Source organism: Oreochromis niloticus, linkage group LG10 (assembly GCF_001858045.2).
Source record: "Oreochromis niloticus isolate F11D_XX linkage group LG10, O_niloticus_UMD_NMBU, whole genome shotgun sequence".
NCBI classification, from domain to species: domain Eukaryota; kingdom Metazoa; phylum Chordata; class Actinopteri; order Cichliformes; family Cichlidae; genus Oreochromis; species Oreochromis niloticus.
The window spans coordinates 247,560-268,764 of record NC_031975.2 but is presented as its reverse complement, the minus strand read 5'-3'; the positions used below and the strand labels follow the sequence as shown (position 1 = coordinate 268,764).

Genomic DNA, 21,205 nt, shown 5'->3' with positions numbered 1-21,205 from the left:
ACCCTTAACCTGGTGCGATTGTGTGACATCAATGCCTGATTCAGACACGTGAGCAAAATAAAAAATGACTCCTATAATCTGCTTTCCGTGAGTCTAGAGTGTTCCTTGTGTCATTATTAACATGTCTGTCTATTATCAATATTGCTTTCTTTCTTTTGTATTTTAGTGCTGCCCATGCTGCTCACAGTTAGCTACACCTGCACCATCTTGTTCCCATGTTTCATCGAAAGGTTGTGAGAGTTTTATTTATTTGTACAGAAATTCATCAAATCCTTACTGCTTACTGAAGGACTATGAGGCCCAGAAGAATTCTTTGTCAGTGGGCTTTTTCCTCTTTTGCTGACAGATAGTGGGTTTGTTGTGATAAATTAAATCATTCCAGTCCAACTGAAGTCATTTTTAATTAGTGCAAGTACACTTCACTTCAGGCTTATGGGTTCTCTGCTTTAAGTTGAAGCCACAGCACCCAGTGCGGTCTGCAGCACTACTAACAAGATCATCCAAAAAGTGCATTATTGTAAATAATATATAATATATATAATAATATAATTATATAATATAATAATATAATATATAACATAATTGTGAATCACGGACCTAACTGGTGTCATGTAATTAATATATCCTTAGTGCTTATTTTCTTATTATATTGTTTATTATTATTATATTGTACTTTAATAATGAAGGTTTGTAAAGCAAGGCCACTTTTGACTCATACAGTAAATGTTCAGCCAGACTGAAAAACAGGAAGTGTAGAGCTGTACAGCATATTAATAAATACAGGAAGCCAGACAGAAAAGAGGAACTTGTACCATATAAGGAATGTTGGTAATGAAACTGTGTGTGATGTATGTGACGTCTGAAGTACAGAAATAACACCATATAAGACACATGTTGAGCTTCAAATGTTAGAGATCCTGCAACTGGCGTTTGGGCGGTGCAGGGGTCTCTCTCTTCTGGAAGATGAGTGAATAAAAAGACATATAAAATGTTTTGACGACTATGAGTCGGGTTTTCTCTGTTCTATCATGGGGATCAAAGAATTGGGTTTTAATATTTGGTGTTTCCGCCCGGTTCTCCTTGCAACAGAGAGAACAAATGTGGCCGAAGGTTGGATCTGATATGAGGCGAACAGGAGACTGGTCTAAAAAGATTTAAAGGTAGGCACAAACCTGTTCAGAGAAAAGCAAATTTGTGCATATTGGATGAACTCTAAATTATCTGTTCGCTGAATTGATGATCTTAACTATTAAATTGGCTCAGTAGTGGTAAAACTAAAGTCTTGAGAATAAAGTAAAGCTTTGAAGTAAGGATAATGAAACTTTGAAAGTGACAGTACTGAGTTAAAGAGATAAAGAAATGAAAAGAGAAAAGAGAGAAATGTTTGTGACAGTAAAGTCTCAATTGAATATAAAGCCGGGCTTGGACATCAGTAAAATTGCTTGTGTGATTTTGTGGGGTGTCTTCAAAGGAATTATATTGTTTTAGGACGGAACTTGGGAAGTTCTAAGAAGTGCATTCTCCGAAGGTGACGCTTCCAACTTGTCGCGGACGCGCGGCATTTTCCTCTGGGAGGGATAGTCCAGTTTGGCAACTGTGGAGAACTGACGACGCTCCTTAATAAGCTACTGATAGGATCAGTTTACCGTTCGAAACGGTGGTTTGCACTTGTTTGGGCAGCAAAGGTCGGACCTTGGGCGTCGGACGCTTTTAAATTGATTTAGGGCTTTAGGAATCGGGCCACAGTCCGGGACTGATACTGGTTAATTGATGACAAAAAAGCTGGACTTTGTCCGTCGGACGGTTAATTTAAATTTGTCGAAATTGTGTAGGTTTGCGGTATTAAGTATGTCAGGCCTGTTGTTGTAATTAGAGGACGTCTTTGTAATATAATATAAGAGATTTTATGTGGAGGAAGTCTGTAACTTGACAGTGAGTTAAAGGACTGATGCTATTTTCAGAGTGTGTGTGAAAATGCAAATTTGGAAGCTGTGAACTGCTTAAACCACCGTTGGTTTCACAAATACTGCTGTAAACATTGTTGAATGCGTGGGTTTAAGACGTTGTTTATGTTTAGTAGAACAAAATAAATAAAGTTTGGATTTGTCTTAGTGAAGGTTGATAAATTGATTTATTTTTGGGCCTATAGTGGGTGAACTGTGCAAACTGCAGAGGTTGTGGCCTAAAAACCTGAGGCATTAAAGGCAAAAATATCTCTATTTGAATAGTAAGTTCAACCAGGCAAGAATTTCAGCAATAAACGCTGGTGTGTTTTATTTTTTCCATTTTTGTGTGTGATGGGAGAATTATTAGAGGTTTTAATTGTTTTTCTTTCAGTGTAAGGCTGAATAAGCAGTTACTGGGTGCGGTCTACTTCCTCTTTCTGATTCTAAAAAGCATGTTTGATAAAATACTCTTGGGAAAAAGAGGAAGTCTGAGAGAAGAGAGTGTGTGTGTGTGTGTGTGTCAAACAGGAAGTCTGGATACAGCTAGTGAGCTGGTGACAGACGTTGCAACATGAAAACAGAGGAATTAGAGACTGAATGTCTTAGAAAGTAATAAAATGATATTAATTACATGTTTTAGTGTGTCAATACAGGTGGACTCTCCTCAACCTAAAATATGAGTACAGCGGCAAAAGGATAGATTAACAGAATTGGGACGACAAACAGGCCAGGCTTTGGCTTAAAATTTTACAGCTTCACCTCTCATTCTGTCCTCATCCTGAGAAGAAGCTTAAAGGACAGTCAATCTCCTGATGAAGACAGAAGACAGACAGAACACCGTGGACTTGAAGAGTTAACAGCAGGCAAAAGTCAGTGCAACTGACCTATAACACTGAAGGGTCAAGCAGCAGCATGTATGAATACCACTGATGGAACATGAGCTTTGAATTACAAGCTGGAAACCTGACAAGTGACATGACTGTTTGAAGGCACTGGACGTGATATTTGCCATGCTAGGAGTTAACCTACAAGAAAAGACTGAAAAGATCAACAGAGAAGAAACAGAGAAGAAGAAACAGAGAAGAAGAAACAGCGGAGTTGGGCCTGCGTTTGCTCGAGATTTCAAGGCCACACAGGACACTGTGAGAAGAGGGACAGGGACCAGTGAGAGGTCAAGCCCGGATGAGTTCAAGTGAGAGAGTACAGGATATAATTGGATTGAAAATGGAGGCTGAAATCATGGAGGTTTAGGATTGTCCACCACATCACACAAAAAAAAAAGGAAAAGAAAAGACCGAGAAAAATAAATACATGAACTGACAATTACATGAATCAATAGAAAACACACATACGCAAATTGTTACATGTGAAATTATTTTTTGAAAGAATCAGAAGTGAGACAGTTTGAATCCACAGCTCAGTGCAAAGATACATGAATTAAACCTGATTATAAAATACATATGCAATGAAGAAACAGCTTACACCTATGAATGTGAATACATGACATAAATTGGTGTTTCTGGCCGGAGAGAGAGAGAGGTGTGTTGAGTAAGCAGTGCTGATAATAATGAAAATGTCTTAGTGTTGTCACTTTCAGGTGCAAAGCAGACCTGGATCAATTTTCCACATGCAGCAGTCGGAAGAAAGTTATAGGTCAACATCACTGGAAACGTTCAGGCCAAGTTTCTGGTTGAATTGTTTACAGCGCCATGTGTCCCTGAACCTCACAAGCAAGCTCTCACTCCTGGCTGAAGACAAGGAATGCAGTTCCAAAGAGCAATAACATGGATGAGAAAAAGAAATCTAAGCTCAAAAGGCTCTTTGCCCAAAAATCAAACTTGCAGCGTAACATCTCACAGTCCATGTCCAGACTGGGGATGCTGCCTGAGAAGAATTCATCTCTGAGTGGCAGCCGCTCATTGGGTCTCAATGTCAACTCTCCGGAGGTTAAGAAGAAATTCAAATTGGGACACAAACGAACTGGCAGCTCTGACAGCAAGGTGTCTTTGGGTCCTTTCTCTCTGGTGGGCTGCTCCAAGAGGAGGAACAGTGACCTGAACAACACGTGCATTAACGGCAGCCATGTGTACAAAGAGTTGACAGAACCCAAGAGTGGATTCTGTCTCGGAAAGAGAACTGCCTGTTTTGGACTGTTGAAGTGAGAGAGGACCACGGAGTGGGAGCAGGAGGTCAAAACACAGAGGGATGCTGTTATTTAATGTGGGAAATCAAAATTTGGGTTAGCAAACCTGGGAAAGAAAATTGACTGTTTAAGTGGGAAAATCGTGAAGGAGTCTGAAACACTGCAAAAAGAAACATATACAAAATCACACACACAAACAGAAAATGCATTAACCTTAGAAATACAGGAGAGCTCATGAAGATTAGACAGCATGTTGAGCATGTGAGTTTGTTTATCATTTTGTCCAAGTCACTTAGTGTGTAGTAGTGCTGGGCGATATGACGATATATATCGTGTGGACGATAGAAAAATGTCTATCGTGCCATTTGTCTTCTATCGTTTCTAACCCGAATTTTACAAATTATTACATAAAATATATCATTAACCCTTTACAACCGGTCGGAGCAGGCAAACTCCGTTTTCCCTAACTATTTTTAAAACCCTGTAGAACTGGAACCACATAAGGTAGCGCAATAATGTTTTTTTTGCATATGAAACCGTAAGAGTTGTACTTACATCTTATTCCATTAGCTTGTCCTCGGTCACGGTTTTCTTCCACATATAGCTTTGCAAAAAATTGCATAAAAAGCACTTCCAGCAACAAAAACATAATATTCCAGACTTGCAGCAACAAAAACACAATATTCCAGAAACAGGCTTTGCCGATCCGATCAGCTGTTCATAACACTTCCTACGTTGGAATATAAGTCACTATCTTATGTCCGCCATTACCTGTCCGAAACCGGAAGTGACGTCATTTTCGCGGAAAATGTAGTTTTTTAAGCTTCAAAGTCTATGTTGGTATTTTTAAAAGTCATGTTTGACTTTATGCTCTTCTGTATCGTTTCTGGGATGCTTAGAAGTCAAATTGAACTGTTGTAAATAGTTTATTTTGATGCACATGCTGTGTTTTTGCAAATTTGCATTTATTTATTTTCATTTTTCCTGTAGTTTATAAAAATTTGTGTATCTCAAAAATAAAACTATGAAGACACTCAAAATAAATAAATGTAAAGATAAGCTCTGGCGGACTTGGTTCTATGGTAGGTCTTAGAGGGTTAAATAGCCTGTGCAAATATATTAGTGTTGTCTTCTCACTATACATACTCTAAACTTTATGCAAGAGAAAATAAAGTATAAAAAAATGATATTTTTTGCAAAGAAACTCTGTCTTGTGGTTTCGCAACATGGTGCTGCTTTACGTGCACCCAGATTTGCGACATGCTTTACAGTAACTCAAAACAAAGACTGCACCCTCTCCACTCGCTGTTTAAAGACTGCATACTTTCCAGATGACCACAGGTCAAGTGGTATATCGTGATATATATCGTTATCGTGATATAAAATAATTCATATCGTGATAAATATTTTTTCCATATCGCCCAGCACTAGTGTGTAGTAGTTTTTAGAATAGTGAATTAGAAGTACTCTTGTACAGATTGATCAAAACAAGTGATTACTGTAGAAAGAAATAAAATAATTGAATAAGGTGGTAATGTTTAAACATGTATTTCTCTTGTCACGGCAACTTCTTGAGAGATGACTCAGTACGCAAATTAGTTGAATGACTGGGGACAAGAAAAGAAAAAGAGGAACTTGGGTTTCCTGTCTGACTGTAGGAGTGAAGCTTGCACTTGAAGAGACACTGTGATGGTGTGGCGTTTGACAAGATTTTCTGTGTATTGAGCAGGTGAAAGTATGTCAGTTGACCTGAGAGTCTCAGGATGCTGAAGAACTTGTGGCAAACTGTTCTGTGTTTAAGATTTTTGGGGTTGTTGTTGTAGTGATGGGTTGATTCTGTCAGTTAGGTTTGGGTTGTTTTCTCATTTGAATAGAAGGATTTTTATTAAACATGGATATGTATTAGAGGGGCCCATTATTTTTGTAACAGTGCGCTTAGAGAAAACCTGGCAGGTGATTTTGTTTTGTGCTTTAATGAGCTAATAATCAGCTCTCTTTTTTCTCATTTTTGTTCTAAGCAGGCCTGCAAGAGTGAATTAACAGCGCTGTAAAAATTTTTCCGGGAGAACAGATATAAGGTGACCTTTTCCAGATTACCATGGGCTGAGGAAAAGGCTACCTGTGGGAACCTGATCAGGTTGTAAGTCCCTGTCTAAAAGGATTGTACTGACTCGATCCAGTCCAAGAGCATAAAGAACTCTTTTCCTAAAAAACAAAAAACAAAACAAAATAAAACAAATGAATGAGCTCATGTTGCTGAGGGTGGAGAATCTGATTATTTGCGCGGGAGTCTCCACTATCAGCAATATCTCGTGTCAATGCATGTGAGTGAATGTGTGTGACTGGACCAAGAGTAGGATGAATAAATGTTGACAAATAATTCACCACACTGGCAAGAGAAAGGGGATGCTTTGCTTTGCTTTGTTTTGCTTTTGCCATGAGCAGGAGGAGCGGAAGACTTAATTTTGGGGATGCTGATTTTGGGTTGCTGATGTTTGCTTTGAAAAAATTTCTGTTTTATTGACTGGGGTTAGAGTATGGTATTACATTATATTGTTGGGAGAATGCTAAATGCTAAAGGGGAAAATTTTTTGATATAACTCATGTTACCATTAACTGAAGAAACACATGACTGATAACTGTTCTGTTCTAAGTTTTCTTTCTTATAACACAGATTGGATCATAAGTGGGGAAACTGAGTGTGAAATGTGAAGTTCAGGTTAACACACAGGTTTTGTTTCTATGAAGTTCCAAGGATGCAGGCTCTGGATGGAGCCAGGAGTTCGAAAAGATTTGACATGATGATTAAATTGATTTCATCCCTTAAAGACAGGTTTGCAGGCCCGGAGCAGATATACCTGAGAGGAGGATCGCTGAGGTGTTTTGAGAAATAATGTGACTAACCTTTTTTCTTTTGATTTCCTAAGCTCTGGTGAAACATTTTCAGTTTGTGACACATAAGAGGTGTCAAAAGGGGGAGTTTTTGTCAGGGCTCTGTGTGCGGCAGGCGGAGGTGAGGATCCAAACGCAGGACTCGTGAAGCCAAACTTCAACAGAAAACCACAGCTTTATCACTGGCAAAGCACAAAACATGAACAGAACACGAACACTGAGAACCGGGAACACACAGGCATGATCTGATGGTACGACGCAACAACGAGCACGGGAAAACACAGGGCTTATATACACAGGGTAGTAATGAGGGAACGGGCAACAGGAGGGAGACACAGCTGGGAGAGATCAGGGCTAATGAGACAGGGGGAACAAAGCTGCACACACTAACATAAGACAAAGACTTTCACAATAAAACAGGAAACATGAATCACAACTCAGAGACACGGACTCAACACAGAGAGACAGACAGAAAATGACACATGGAACTGAACTATAAGTGAAACCACAATTCCTAAAACATGGATAACAGAAACATGAAACTCTAATCATCATCATCATCACAACAAGAGAATGAGAAAACAATCCAAAACACCAAGATAACTGAAACACAAAGTACCAGAGAAACAAAGAATAATCCATGATGCAAAATGTCTGTGAAGGTTCTCAGTCATCCAGGTCATCGTAGTCAAAGGAGTTTGCAAAGAAAAGCGTCTGGACTTCTTTAAGTTGCTTGAAGACGTTTCACCTCTCATCCGAGAAGCTTCTTCAGTTCTAAGGTCAAATGGCCAAGAGTCCCAGATTTACGACACCAACTGTCTGCCATCTATAATCCAGTTTTGAGTTCCCTCCCCAGACGCCTTAATGCCCACTCACATCCTGGGCCATCTGACCTCAGGAATTCACATGACAGGGTGGGGCCAGGTTTCACAATGAGCTCACCCGAAACCCTGGCTGATTAGGTCCCACACCCGCTTTCACACCTTGGCTCATGTGATTAGAGGATCACCAGGGGGTCCTTTGTCCCTTTTTGGGGGGATACACCCACTGGGTTTAAATCTGGGACTCTCGGCCATTTGACCTTAGAACTGAAGAAGCTTCTCGGATGAGAGGTGAAACGTCTTCAAGCAACTTAAAGAAGTCCAGACGCTTTTCTTTGCAAACTCCTTTGACCATGATGCAAAAGTAAACCAAAACATAATAAACTCAAAATACTGGGTCCAACGGACCCAGAACCGTGACAGTTTTAGGTTTAATTTGAAATAATGGGTTTTAGGATCATTTTATGACTTGTTGGGTGTCTGATAATTTAAGTACATTTAGCATTTAAATTCATTTAGTTTCTAACTGAATTTTAGTTTGCTTAATAACAGATGACAGAAGAAGAGTCAAGAAAGTGTAAAGTCCCCAGGGACTATTCGAAGAATGAATTTAATTGCCATGTATGGAAGAAGGTGACAGAAAGAGGAACGTCTCTGTTTGTTTTTATGCTGATATGGGGAGGGTGTATATCTTACCTTGGGTGTGTTTAATAAAATTAAAAGTGTTGCTCACACACATAAAGAGCATTGAGATTAAGTAAATTAAGATTAAGTAAAGATTAAGTAAAGTTAATATAAAGGATAGAGCCCAGAACATGATATTTTCAACCAACTTTGAATAATTAAGGGAACAATAGATGAACACAGTAGATTAGTGAGGTGTAGCAGAGAGAGGCGTTTTGTTTTCTATCCTTTACAGGAGAAGATTTCAGGACCACAGCGATCACAGGGGTGGCGAGAATCCTGGAAGCCCCAGACCGAACGGAACCAACCAGAAAAGGGGGACCCAAAAAGAAGAACAGAGCACAAAGGCACCTAGTTGTTTAGATTGCAAAGAAGATAAAAGCTCGTTAGACACAGGTTATAATGGGAGCATAAAAGTAATGAGAGGGATTTTAGGAATAGTTGAAGGATTTCTAGGCCATGTAGATTGCCCAAACACAGTGTTCAGGCCGGATATGCCCTACCCGTTAAAGGGGGCGAAAACACCAGGCCTAAGTTTTAAAGATGAAACGGGTCAAATCTATAGAGGATGTTTCCAAAGGTTGACAAAATAATGTAGGACCTTTTACTAGAAAGGGTAATTATATCTTTTTGGATTTTACAGTGTGTCAGGAGTGATTTTAAACTGGGATTGAAACAAAATTAAACTGGGTGAAAAAGGGTCTCACAGCTTGATTTATTTGTCTGATTTATTTGTTGTGGATAGAAGTAATTATGACAAGATAATAAGGAAACATTGAAAACATACAACCCGTTGAGGGGACAGATAGGGTTGGGCAATTGAAAGGTTTAGTTTTGTTTAGCATAATCTCTTTGTTATGTTTTAGCTTTTTAACATGAAACTAAAACTTACTGGGGATAAATTAGTGTTTATGTCGTCTTTTAAAAAAGACGAAAAGGGGGAGAACTGTCATGTAATTAATATATCCTTAGTGCTTATTTTCTTATTATATTGTTTATTATTATTATTATTATGATATTGTACTTTAATGAAGGTTCGTAAAGCAAGGCCACTTTTGACTCATACAGCAAGTGTTCAGCCAGACTGAAAAACAGGAAGTGTAGAGCTGTACAGCATATTAATAAATACAGGAAGCCAGAAGAAAAGAGGAACTTGTACCATATAAGAAATGTTGGTAATGAAACTCTGTGTGTTGTATGTGACGTCTGAAGTACAGAAATAACACCATATAAGACACATGTTGAGCTTCAAATGTTAGAGATCCTGCAACTGGCGTTTGGGCGGTGCAGGGGTCTCTCTCTTCCGGAAGATGATTGAATAAAAAGACATATAAAATGTTTTGACGACTATGAGTCGGGTTTTCTCTGTTCTATCATGGGGATCAAAGAATCGGGTTTTAATACTGGTCACAAGGTGCTTAGGGAAAAATGAGAGGCTTGTCATGTTTGGAGTAACTTGCAAAGGCTTCAGCAGAGAAGATGACACTAAATATTAATAATATTAATACAGTCACGTAAAGATTATAAACAAGTTGTTAAACATTAAATGTTCATTTTCTGTGTCATATTTCAAGTGCTTGATTAAGATGGTGAGTGGTTTATTTACATTCTGGCAGAAATCACATGCTGTGTAAAGTTGACACTGGTGGTATCAGTAAATATCCACAGTTTAGTTTTCATTCCATATGCAGCTATAGCATTAATAAAGACTTCTTCATTTGCAGGTGTTGTTCCTATTCATTTAGTGCAGAGGCTTTTTTGTCACATAGAATGGCTTTTTTCCCATTACTTCCATGACGCATGACAGCATTTTTACTTTGTGTACTTTTAAATCGCAGTGCCTTTTAATTCTGGTACATTACAAAACCCCAACTAACGTTTAGTTTTGCTCTCGTTTTAAACACCCCGTGTCAGAAATGTACATCACGGACAAGCTGAACATTTAGATTTGTTAATGCTGATTTTTTCCTCACCAGCTGTATGTCTGTTCTTGCCTTTTCACCCTTGGTGTTAATATGGACTAAGAGCCAAACTGCAGCTACATACTTTGGGGTTGTTTGTGGTGAAGTTTGGCATTTAGGACACAAGTCCTTTCAAAACAAGAGGAAGGGCAAAAAGCCCCCAGTGTTCCCTGCGTTTCCAGTGTTGTATATGATATATGATATGCAGTACTATGTACCATATATCATCTAAATAAGATATATTGTCTAAATGTGAAATGATATCGCCTTACATTAGGCTTATTTAGGCCAGTTTGTTTCGTGGAAACATTTTAATCAGGGGAAATAGCCTGAGACTTGCACAAAGGGAACATTTGTTATTATATGCTACCCTCCCAACCTGTTTCTAATGTTGAAGCTGTGTAAAAGAATGGGGCATAAAAGGCTGCTTTGTCATCACAGCAGTAAGAAACACAAACATCTGAAAATGAAGACCTTCTCTGACAGGCTTTATACCAGGGGTGTCCAACTCCAGGCCTCGAGGGCCGGTGTCCTGCAGGTTTTAGACCTCACCCTGGGTCAGCACACCTGAATCACATGATAAGTTCATTACCACACCTCTGGAGAACTTCAAGACATGTTAGGGGTGTCCAAATTCATAGGCTGCATCCTCCTGAGGACCCGTCCTTTGCGGTCTACGTGGGCCGGGTCCTCAGAAGGTCGGGTAGACAGGAAGCGAGCGGCTGAAAAAAGCCAAACAATAACATTTTTAGGTTATCTAAGTGACTTAAAAATCACGTTTAACCTGAGTAGCAAAAGACCACGGTGATCTGAAAATGATCCGCCGGGAGTTTGCCGTTCTCGACGGCTCTAGTGACCCTCGAGCTCCCGGCTAGCTATCGAGCTGGTGGATAACAGACGACTCCGAAAACGTCGGAGCACTTTTGCAAATATGTGATGTCTTGATAAACCGAGCAGATATTTGAAGTTTACACAGCTACATTCTCACCTGAAAATATGTTAAAAAGTTATTTTGTGACCTAGAAAGAGTAAAAAGAGTAATATTAAAACTTAGTAGCGGCCGCCATTGCTGGAAACTGGAATTGGCTGGGCTGTGCTCTGAATTCTGGGATATGGTGGGCAACGAAGAATACACCCGGCCCATCCTTCAAATTCGGGGAGAAGGAGGACGCATTTGTCTGCTGCATTCGGAGGAGTCTACGAATTTGGACAGCCTTCGTCGCATCGCTGTGACGTAATCGGCCTATAAATGCGGCCTCAGAAGGATGCAGCCCATGAATTTGGACACCCCCGTTGAGGAGGTCATTCAGCCATTCAGCCAAGGTAGCTTGCTAGCTTCCATCTAAATATAAAATAGCATGCTCTGACTGAGGGATTTCCGAAACAAATTAAGACGTACAGCTCTGCTATCCATTCCGACATAAATGGAGACAGAAAACTAAACAGCAGTGATGTTTGTAGGCTTATGTAAGTTTGGCTAGCTGGTATATATTGATGTGCTACGTGATCACAAGCTACACAGCTATGTTAGCATAATATAAGCAGTGAAGCTGGAGGATGAACGCTAACTTTTTTCCCCTCAATAAAAGTTAACGTGAGGGTTCCCGATGGTTAGGGACAAATGCAATCGCATGGCAGGATGCTGTAAATGGACCAAACTTCAGTCAGGAGAACAACTGAGATAATCCATCCACAATACGAGGTTAGTCATTGATATACTGCTGCATGGGCTGGGCTGTAGTTACATCGGAAGGGTATTAAAACTGAGCTTTAAAATGATTAGTGGTAATAAAAACCGAGAGAGGCCGACAGTGATCACTGACTGTTTATAGGGGCTTGTTCAGATTAAATAGAACAAGATACAAAGCATTAAAACAAGTTAAATCCACAACAGCCTTATTAAACGCAGAGTACTTTGGGCCTGGAAGCAGGGTTCATACGTCATCACTTAAAGACTGGATTGGCTGGTGGTTGCAATGACCACGTCGGGCAGAGCCACTCACCCTTAAATTGCTTGCACTATTACATAGTCCTTATTGAAGATAAGCACCTCTTTTTTGCTTCACCCCAGCAAGAATGGCTGTCTGGTGAGACATCTCACTCATGCTACTCTGAAAACCGGGGTTACGCAAGTAACCTAAAGTTCTCTTTCCTAGCATTCCTTTCAATGTCTCACTATGGGAAATTGAGACTCCCATATTGCCAGACAAGTTTATCTCAAGCAGTCACAGAAATAGCCAGTGCTCACCTATCCAAGTGCCACGTACTACTTGGGCTACGCTTGAAGCGGAGATGTCCAGCCTGTAAAAACACGTACGAGGTGGAGACTAGTTCGCTACTGCACAGATGTTCTGAACTGGCACCCATCTCAAAAAGACCCAGGACGATGCCAGACCTAAAAGAGAATTATGGATTTGATCAACTGGTCTCTGAATGCAATTGACACGCTCTTCTCAATGAGAAGCCCCGGCTCGGGAGAGCCAGAGTGCCCTGGAGGTACTTTCCCTGCCGGATACACGATGGACGGGTGGCCTAACTGGAGGGTCGTGTGCCTGGCAGGACTGTCGATCGAGGACGCTGAAGATATCTACCTATTCGAAACCATGATAACAGGGTTCTTGCTGATCGGAGCTGGCTTGGCCCTGGCTTATCGGAGAATTAAGAAAGTGGAACCGGCTGTTCAAACCCCACCAAGGCTGCCTGCTGGGATTGAAACGATGGGACAAGGCGCGACTTCTCAGAATGGGCTCACTGAGTGCAGCATGGTTAAGATCTTGGAGAAGCTCACGGCTGCCGTGAATACTCAGAATAAGACCTCTGAGCGTACATTGGATTACATCAAGGAGAAGTTCACTCAGGATAACACCTTTGAGCGAAAGTTGGATCACATCTTGGAGCAGCTCACTGCGGTCGTGAGGTCTCAGAATCGGCTCTTTGAGCACAAGAATGACAAGACCACGGAGCGCAAGTTTGATAACATCATGGAGAAGCTCGCGGCTCTCCAACGGGATATTGAGAGACCAGTGTCGGTGTCGGAGTGTTAGAGAACAACTTTGAAATTCTCATGAGTTGTTTGCATAAAAGAAAAACCACCATCATAACTCGGCTATCCCTTCAGCGCCAGCTGTGGGCTCAAGGCTGGAGCCGAACAAAAACTCCCTGATAACGACTGTGTTTAGACTGTTCCTCCCATCCCATGCAAGGCCACCTGGGTTGGCTGGAAGACTGTTTACTTAGCCTGGCAGGGCAAAGGACACTGTCTCAGCTGAACTCTGGACACACACACACATACATATACACTGATATGCACACACTCATCCCCCCTCCCTTTCCAAACGCCTTTGATGCTTGTCTCCTGCTGGGGAACACGGCGGGTCTGAACCTGCGCTGGAATGGTAGCGTTGGGCAGGGCGGCTGCTGTGTTCGCTTCGCATTACTCCTCACCCCCTACCCAACCCCGTGGCTTGTCACGTGTTCCATAATGTTGTGCTGAGGACATTTATGTGCTTTTTTTGTGCAGAGGAGTTTTTTTGTTTCCTGTTCTCATGCTGTCCTCCCATGGGAGCCCAGCATGAGTAGAGGTCTCTTTTTTTCCTCTTGTACTTTCCCATTGTAGTGCACATTTCAGTGTTTTTTCTGTTACGCTACCGATCTCCGACTTGTATCCCCATGTAATGTCTGTGTTGTGTGTGTAAGGTCGGGGGGGGGGGGTCCCATTTCACTGCAGGGCAACCTGCATGTGGCAAATAAAGCCTTGATTGATTGATTAATTGACCATGGGTCCGCTCCCTGATTCTAAGAGCTTGGGACGTGTGTCGCTCTCAGAGGGAGGAGATGTCAGTCTGCGTGCCAGTGTGTGCAAGTGGCGTGAACGCAGCCCCACCTGACGATTGATGTAAGCCACCGTGGTGGTATTGTCCATCTTCACAAGAATGTGATGTCCATGTAGAAACGGTAGGAATTAGCTTGACCTGCAGACAACTGCAGGATGCAGCATTTTGTAGTTTGCTGTGAAGAGTGCACAACCCACCTGTAAAATATAGTCTTTTAAACTTGTAATTTTGGTTTCTGGTATCGTTGTTTGCATCATTTATTGTTTGCCCAAAAAGTTTTAAAATTAAGGCAAAGAAACAAAGAAAACTGTGTTCAATCACAAGCACAGGTATTCGGGCAAAAACTTAATTATTCAAAGACAAATCCCACCCTGCTATTGTTTCTGTTTGGATGGGTCAACACAAATTTTTCAAAATGCGATCATATATAAAATCAAGTCTTACTGGACAATATCTTGAGTTCATTTTCTGATTGGTTTGTCCAATGTCAAAATATATTGACATGCTCCACTCTAATCAAGGGAAAATAATGTGTGAATTGTGTGAAGGTACTTGCCTCAGATCCAGGTATTTTTGGAGTTTTGGGGGAGTTCTCGGATGGTATTGGCAGGCCTCTGGTTCAGACTTGTGTGGGGCTGTTTGGAGCAATAGGATTATTGGTTTTGTTCTGGTTTTTATGGGTAAAAGTGGCAGATGCTGGCAAATGTCAGCAAATGTTGGTGAATAACTTGTGAACAAAGCAGCTGCTGATAGAGGCCATATTTGTGGAGTTTATGAACCTGCCTGAATAGTTATTCAGATCTCAGTTAAAATCTCACATTAAAACCAAGGCTTTGACTAGCCAATTATAAGTTTTGAACAAATCATTATAACTTGACCAGTTTCTGAATGACATGACTTTTAAAATACTTATCTACTACAAGTCAAAAACTACACTGCTAAAGCATTTATTTTCTTTGAATAGACACTCCTGTTCATATTCAGATTTTACAATAAGGACTAAGAACAAAAAGTATGCAAGCTGGCTAAATTGTTACACTTTTAAATACTTGAAATGTGCAATTCACTTGTATTTTTATTCCTATTTATCCCCTTCGTATATTTTATTTATATATGTCTCTGTATTTATATATGTGTGTATATATAATATTCTGCTCACGCTCTGTAACTTCTGCCGGTGCTGTGCTTTTGGAAACCGAATTTCCCAGAGGAACCCACCCGAGGGATTAATAAAGTTTTATCTTATCTTATCTTATCTTATCTTATCTTATCTTATCTTATCTTATCTTAAATGTCTATATCTTTAAATCACATTTCTGTTTAGGATTCATGAATGTTTATTATTTATTATATTTATGTTGATATCTGATGCAGTGAACAATGATCTTGAAGAAGCCTGTATCTCTACAGTTCTGCTGGGTGTGCTAATGACATGTGCCCAGACAGAGATGAAGAGGGTTGTTGGAGACAATGCCACACTGCCCTGCCACCATCACTTCTGGGTTGGTGATCATCCCACTCTGGACATTGAGTGGCTGCTCCTCAAGCCAACTAACAGGCAGAGAGTGGTATGTGTCTCTCTATGCATGAGGTTCACTGCCCATTTTGGATAGACAACAACGAACCTACTGTTACCTGTTCTCTTCCATAGTCATTTTTAAACTATTATTTTAGTAAAACATTATTTTTATTAATATTTATTTAATTATTATTTTAATATTTAAGTTACTTTGAATTTTTTCAGTTGCACAGGTTTTCTAGGCATCATGAAAAGTTTCACACAAAGCTTGTGTGAGTTAAATTGTAGTTATAGTAGTTTTTCTATATAAAACTATTTTATCGATTTTGTAGTACATAAAATAACTACAAAAGAGTGTGTACCTTTTGCAAATGGAAAACAGCATTTATCCAAAGCTGTTGCAATTAATGTATTTTGCATCGCCTTGTTAAATGCACAGACAGAAAATAAAGAGCATTTCAAAGATCTGTTCATAGCCAACAACTCGCTGTTCTATGATGCAAATTCTGCAATCAAACACCTTAAAACCTGATATTTTTCCAGAACCTTCCTCATCCTCCCCACCATTTAAAAGGATTTCTCCCTCTCCTCATGGTCTACCTGTCTACTACATTTCATGAAATTCAGTATGGTAGTTTTTGTGTAATCCCACTCCAGGCAATCAAACAAACAAGCAAAGAAATGGCAACATTGGGTCCTTGACATTGGTAGCATGCAAAGGCTCAACGAAGCAATGTTTTATCAGCATCCTTCCATTTTTAAATAATTACTTTTTCAAATAATTAATAACATATATATTAACATTCTTAAGCACATGTAGTTTGACTCTCTCTTTGATATATTTGCTCATTGTTGTAGATAAACTGGGCATTGTTGTTCCTCTATGTATGCATTATCTTGCATGACATGTTACAAAACCACTACCATTACTACCCACCTGTTTCACTTCCTCCTACCAGGTGATTACCTACTTTTCTGGAAGAGTTTTTGACCCCGATGAAGGAGAACGTGGTCGTGTAGCTTTTGCTGGAGAGTACTTAAAAGGCGACGCATCTCTGCTCATCAGTGACTTGTCACTGACAGACTCAGGAGAGTACAGCTGCAAAGTCAAGACTGGGCCACGGTACCACTGGAGTACCATCAGTCTCACAGTGCTAGGTAAGTAGAAGACACCACTTATGGTTCACAGAAACTAAAGATATATAGGTAGAAGATACATAAAGTGCCATGAAATCCATAACCTATGAATTAGAGCAGTCATTCTACAATAGTTTTATTGTCATATACAGATAAACAGTGTAGCCACATTTAACCGCAATAAAATTCTTTGGCTCATGCTCCTCAGCTTTACATGAACATATTAAAGTGTGCAGTTATATTAAATAAGAAAATAACAACAACAATAATAATAATGATAATAACAAAATAACAAAATACTTCAGCATTAAAAATTAAGAAAATTTAAGACAGTTGTTTGGTATTTACATTTTTTGCAAAAATCTTGTGCAGTGAGGATTTAAAGTGGTTAAATTGACAGTGTGTAGAGTCTAGTAGTTATAGTGAGTGTGTAATGGTGTGTGCAGAATGTCAGCAGTTCCAAAGCCTGATGGCTTGTGGGTAGAATCTATCCCTCTGTCTGGTAGTGTGGGTCTGGATGCTCCTAAACTGCCTGGACGGACAGTAGTGGTGCAACGGATCACGGTTGATCCGTAATCCGAACCGATCCCACTCGACGGTTCGGGACGCACGTGATCCGAAGATTTGAAAAAGAAGGAAAAAAAGTATGTGTATGGTGCGCGTGGTCAGTCTGTCAAGCGATAGTTATGGCCAGCGCTAGCGGTCCAAGTGGAGGAGCAGAGGAGTTTGCGGCATTTAAGCAGCCTTTTGCTCCCGAATCCGATCGGGCTAAAGCTATTACAAAAGCTACTGGGGTGTTTAGCTGCAGACGGGAGGCCGTATTCCCTTGTGCAAAACAAGGGGTTTAAACTATGATGAACGTGCTTGAGCCACGCTATGATATCCCGTTGCGCGTCCACTTCAGTGACAAGATCGTACCCAGGCATGTATGAGCAGGAGAAGTTTAAAGTTATGGCTGAACTGTCCCAGGCATCTTCTGTTGCCCAACTACAAATGGGTGGAGCTCCAGGTCAACGAAAAGCTACTTGACCTTGACCGCTCATTATATCACAGCGGAGTGGTAAATACAAAGCCCTGTACTGCCCTATACTGCACCTTAATTTGTTTTTATATAATTGCGTGGAATGAGTCTTGAGTTAAATGTTTTTAATAGGCAAAAAATACTTAAATAAGTTAATAAGTAAATGTTAAAGTTTTGTCTTTTTTTCTTTTTTTTGCTGATCCGAAAATTGGTTGGGATCACAGAGGATCCGCTGTATCTTCCTCGTGCAGCGCTGTCTATGGAAATCCTGGTTCTGTGAAAAAATCTAACATTGCCCTATTTACCCATCCTGCAACCCAAGCATTCAATTTAGAGCAGGTCTGGAATCAGTCAACTAAGACATTTTTGGTGGCATTGAAGAGATTTGTTGCTCTGAGAGGTGTTATCTATTTTGACAATGCTAGAAAATTTAAGAGAGCAGACCAAAACTTAAAAGGGCTATAAAAGACCATTAAAGTCCTGCAGTTATTGAAGTTTTTCTCAAAAAGGGGCATCATCTGGAAGTTCATTGCAGAGCAAACAGCCTGGTGGGGTGAATATAGGGATCATCTTGTCCAGTTGGTGAAAACCTGTCTCAAGAACGTACTAGGAAGAGCTTCACTCAGCTTTGAAGAAATGTGCACTGTACTAACAGAAGTCAAAGCTACCCTGAACTCTAGACCTCTCACTTTTGTGCACAATGAGGAAAATGAACCACAGCCACTTACATTCCCACCAGGGAATTGGGTGGTATAAGACGGACCAACAAGAAAACAAAAACAAGAGCATAGCCATCCAAAACATAGTTCACTGCTACCCTTGGAGCAGGAACAGGGAATGACTGGGCCCTAGCCACCTTTACCCGGGGAACTAGAGCAGGTGTAGAAGAAGGCTGGACCGCAGTCGCCCTGGGGACAGGAACATGCTGAGGTGCCGAATAAGTCTTTACAAAGTCCAACACAGCTGTAGAAAAATGACACACTGACTTATTGCTTGCTGCCTCAGATTCACTACATGGTTTAATAGTAACTAAACTAGAAAGTTCATTAGGCAGCTCTGAAACTCCACTGCTAACGCATCTTGAATTTGCCTCAGATAAAAGAGTTCACAGTCTTAACCCCTGCTACTGACACGGAAAGAATTTAGAGTCTTTATGCTGGCAGACTAGGGTTTGAAAGGGTGGCAGTGCTACTTACAGGAGACATAGATTCAGGTGGAATAACTGTTTGAAGCTGAGACGTGGACCTCTGAGAAGAGGGAGTCTGCGGGACCGAGGCAACATGTCTCTCTGAAGTGCTGTGGTGTATCTTGAAGGCAGACATGCTGGCTGCTGATGAGCCAGATGAACTGGGTGGAGGCATTATATTAATTTCCAGCAAGCAATAAAACCCTTGCACCGGCGTGAGATCCTGGTGCTCTGGCTCAATGAATTCCTTGTGACGCCGAGGTCCCCTCCTCCTGGAGCAGAATGCTGATGGCGGTGGTGACGAAGCACAGGGGAGTGAGGAGGCTGGGGAGAGTCACTGGGTTGCTGCTGCTGTGGCAGTGAATGTGGGGCTTCTCCAAACATGGCCAAGACAAAGTCCTTTGAATCCACAGGCAGGCAGTCCATAAAACCTGGGTTGGTCATAGCAATCTGGGCTAACTGAGCCCAAACTGACTCCTTTTACTCTCTCGTGGAGAAGAGCCAGAAGTTGTGGAGCTGGATAATGCGAACACTAAATTCAAAACAGTCATCGAAATAAATGTCTGCTGGGTCCAACATGGTCAGGTTGTACTGTCAGGGTCTTCACTGGCAGACTGTGTGGAATGGAGAATAGAGGGCCCAAAAGCAGACACAAACAAAGTGTGGAAACAAACTTCATTGTAATTGAAAGCAAGCCATTTATTAATGGCTGAATAAGAAACATTCAAAACAAGTGGGAAAGGCGAACCTAGACGAAACTAAACAATAAACCTAAACTGGGTGAACTAAAATTAAACATGAAAAAACCCTGAACATGAACATGAAACCTGGTGAGGATACGTGGATACCTGGAAGCAAGAAACCTTGGAAACATGGCATGAACATAACAGACGACCTGACACGGAATAACAGGAAACTCTCACACTGAATACACAGAGAGGAGACACATGGGGAACACAGCTGATACAAATGAACATGACGCCACAGGGGAAACAAAACTAAACACATTGGACATAAAACACAAGACTATCAAAATAAAACAGGAAACATAAACATGAAGACCAAAGACAAATGGGGAGGTGAACGTAAACAGTTTCTGCCACTAGAGTGGCTGATATAAGACAAAGTCGTTTGATTCCACAGGCAGGCAAGAGGTGAGACAAACACGTAAGCTCAAGAATAAATCATAATAAGCGCAAACCACAAAACTCAAATATATCAGAATATGATACCAGACTAAACTGTTTTTAAACAGTAACTAAATCACCATGATACCAAGAGAATATACAGTTAGCTCAGGATGCTGAGTGAAAAGAATCCTGTCAATTTTCATTAGAAGACTGCATTTTCAGGATCCTTTGCAGTAAAAAAAAAATGAGGGAAGGTACTCATCTCTTGCTAGAGAGAAAAGAGCTTCCGGAAGCCATTATAATTTGTGCTCTTCTGTTGTTCAGTATTTCATGTTGTCATATAAAGTCTATCGTCTCTATTACTGATATCCTGTGTCCGTTTTCTTGGCTAAGTGGATTTGCTACATCAGGGATAGTTCAATCAGCTTTGCAGTCTTTGGGACCAGCGGCAAAAAAGTGGTCTGGTAACTCAAAGTGAGACCCAAGATTTCCCAGAATTCAAAAAGTTAAAGTCTGGAAATGTGCTATATAAACAAATTTGACCTTGACCTTAAAGAGCCTGGTTTGAGTGAAGAAGCCAGGAGAGAGCATGGTGGAATACCTGAGAGAGGTCTGGCCTTTGCTGAGGAGTTTGTCGTGACACCTGGTCCCTTCTGGCTGCCTCTACATCACAGCTAAGAGAAAGTAAAAGGTTTTAATACCCACCCAGAGTCCTAAAAGAGAGATTTTCTGTATTTCCTAATTATAAAGCATTTTTATTGTTAATCAAAGATAAATCAAAATACAGGTTTGATCAATATATAAAGGAGAAATATAGCTTAAGTAGTGAACATGATTGCTTTAATGTCTGAGTTGTGTGTGTGTGTGTGTGTGTGTGTGTGTGTGTGTGTGTGTGCAGGAAGTGAATTATATCCATATGTGGTTAAATGTTT

At 40.6% G+C, this 21,205-nt stretch overlaps 1 protein-coding gene across 1 annotated transcript in view; it reads left to right on the top strand.

The window, feature by feature from the left end:
* Nucleotides 1-21,205, top strand: part of LOC100698910 (CXADR-like membrane protein) — a 69,562-nt gene that overhangs the window by 21,025 nt on the left and 27,332 nt on the right. The window contains exons 2-3 of the mRNA XM_005464685.4: nt 15,691-15,848; nt 16,759-16,957. Coding sequence (XP_005464742.1) covers nt 15,691-15,848; nt 16,759-16,957 — 357 coding nt within the window. The remainder of the gene's footprint in view (nt 1-15,690; nt 15,849-16,758; nt 16,958-21,205) is intronic.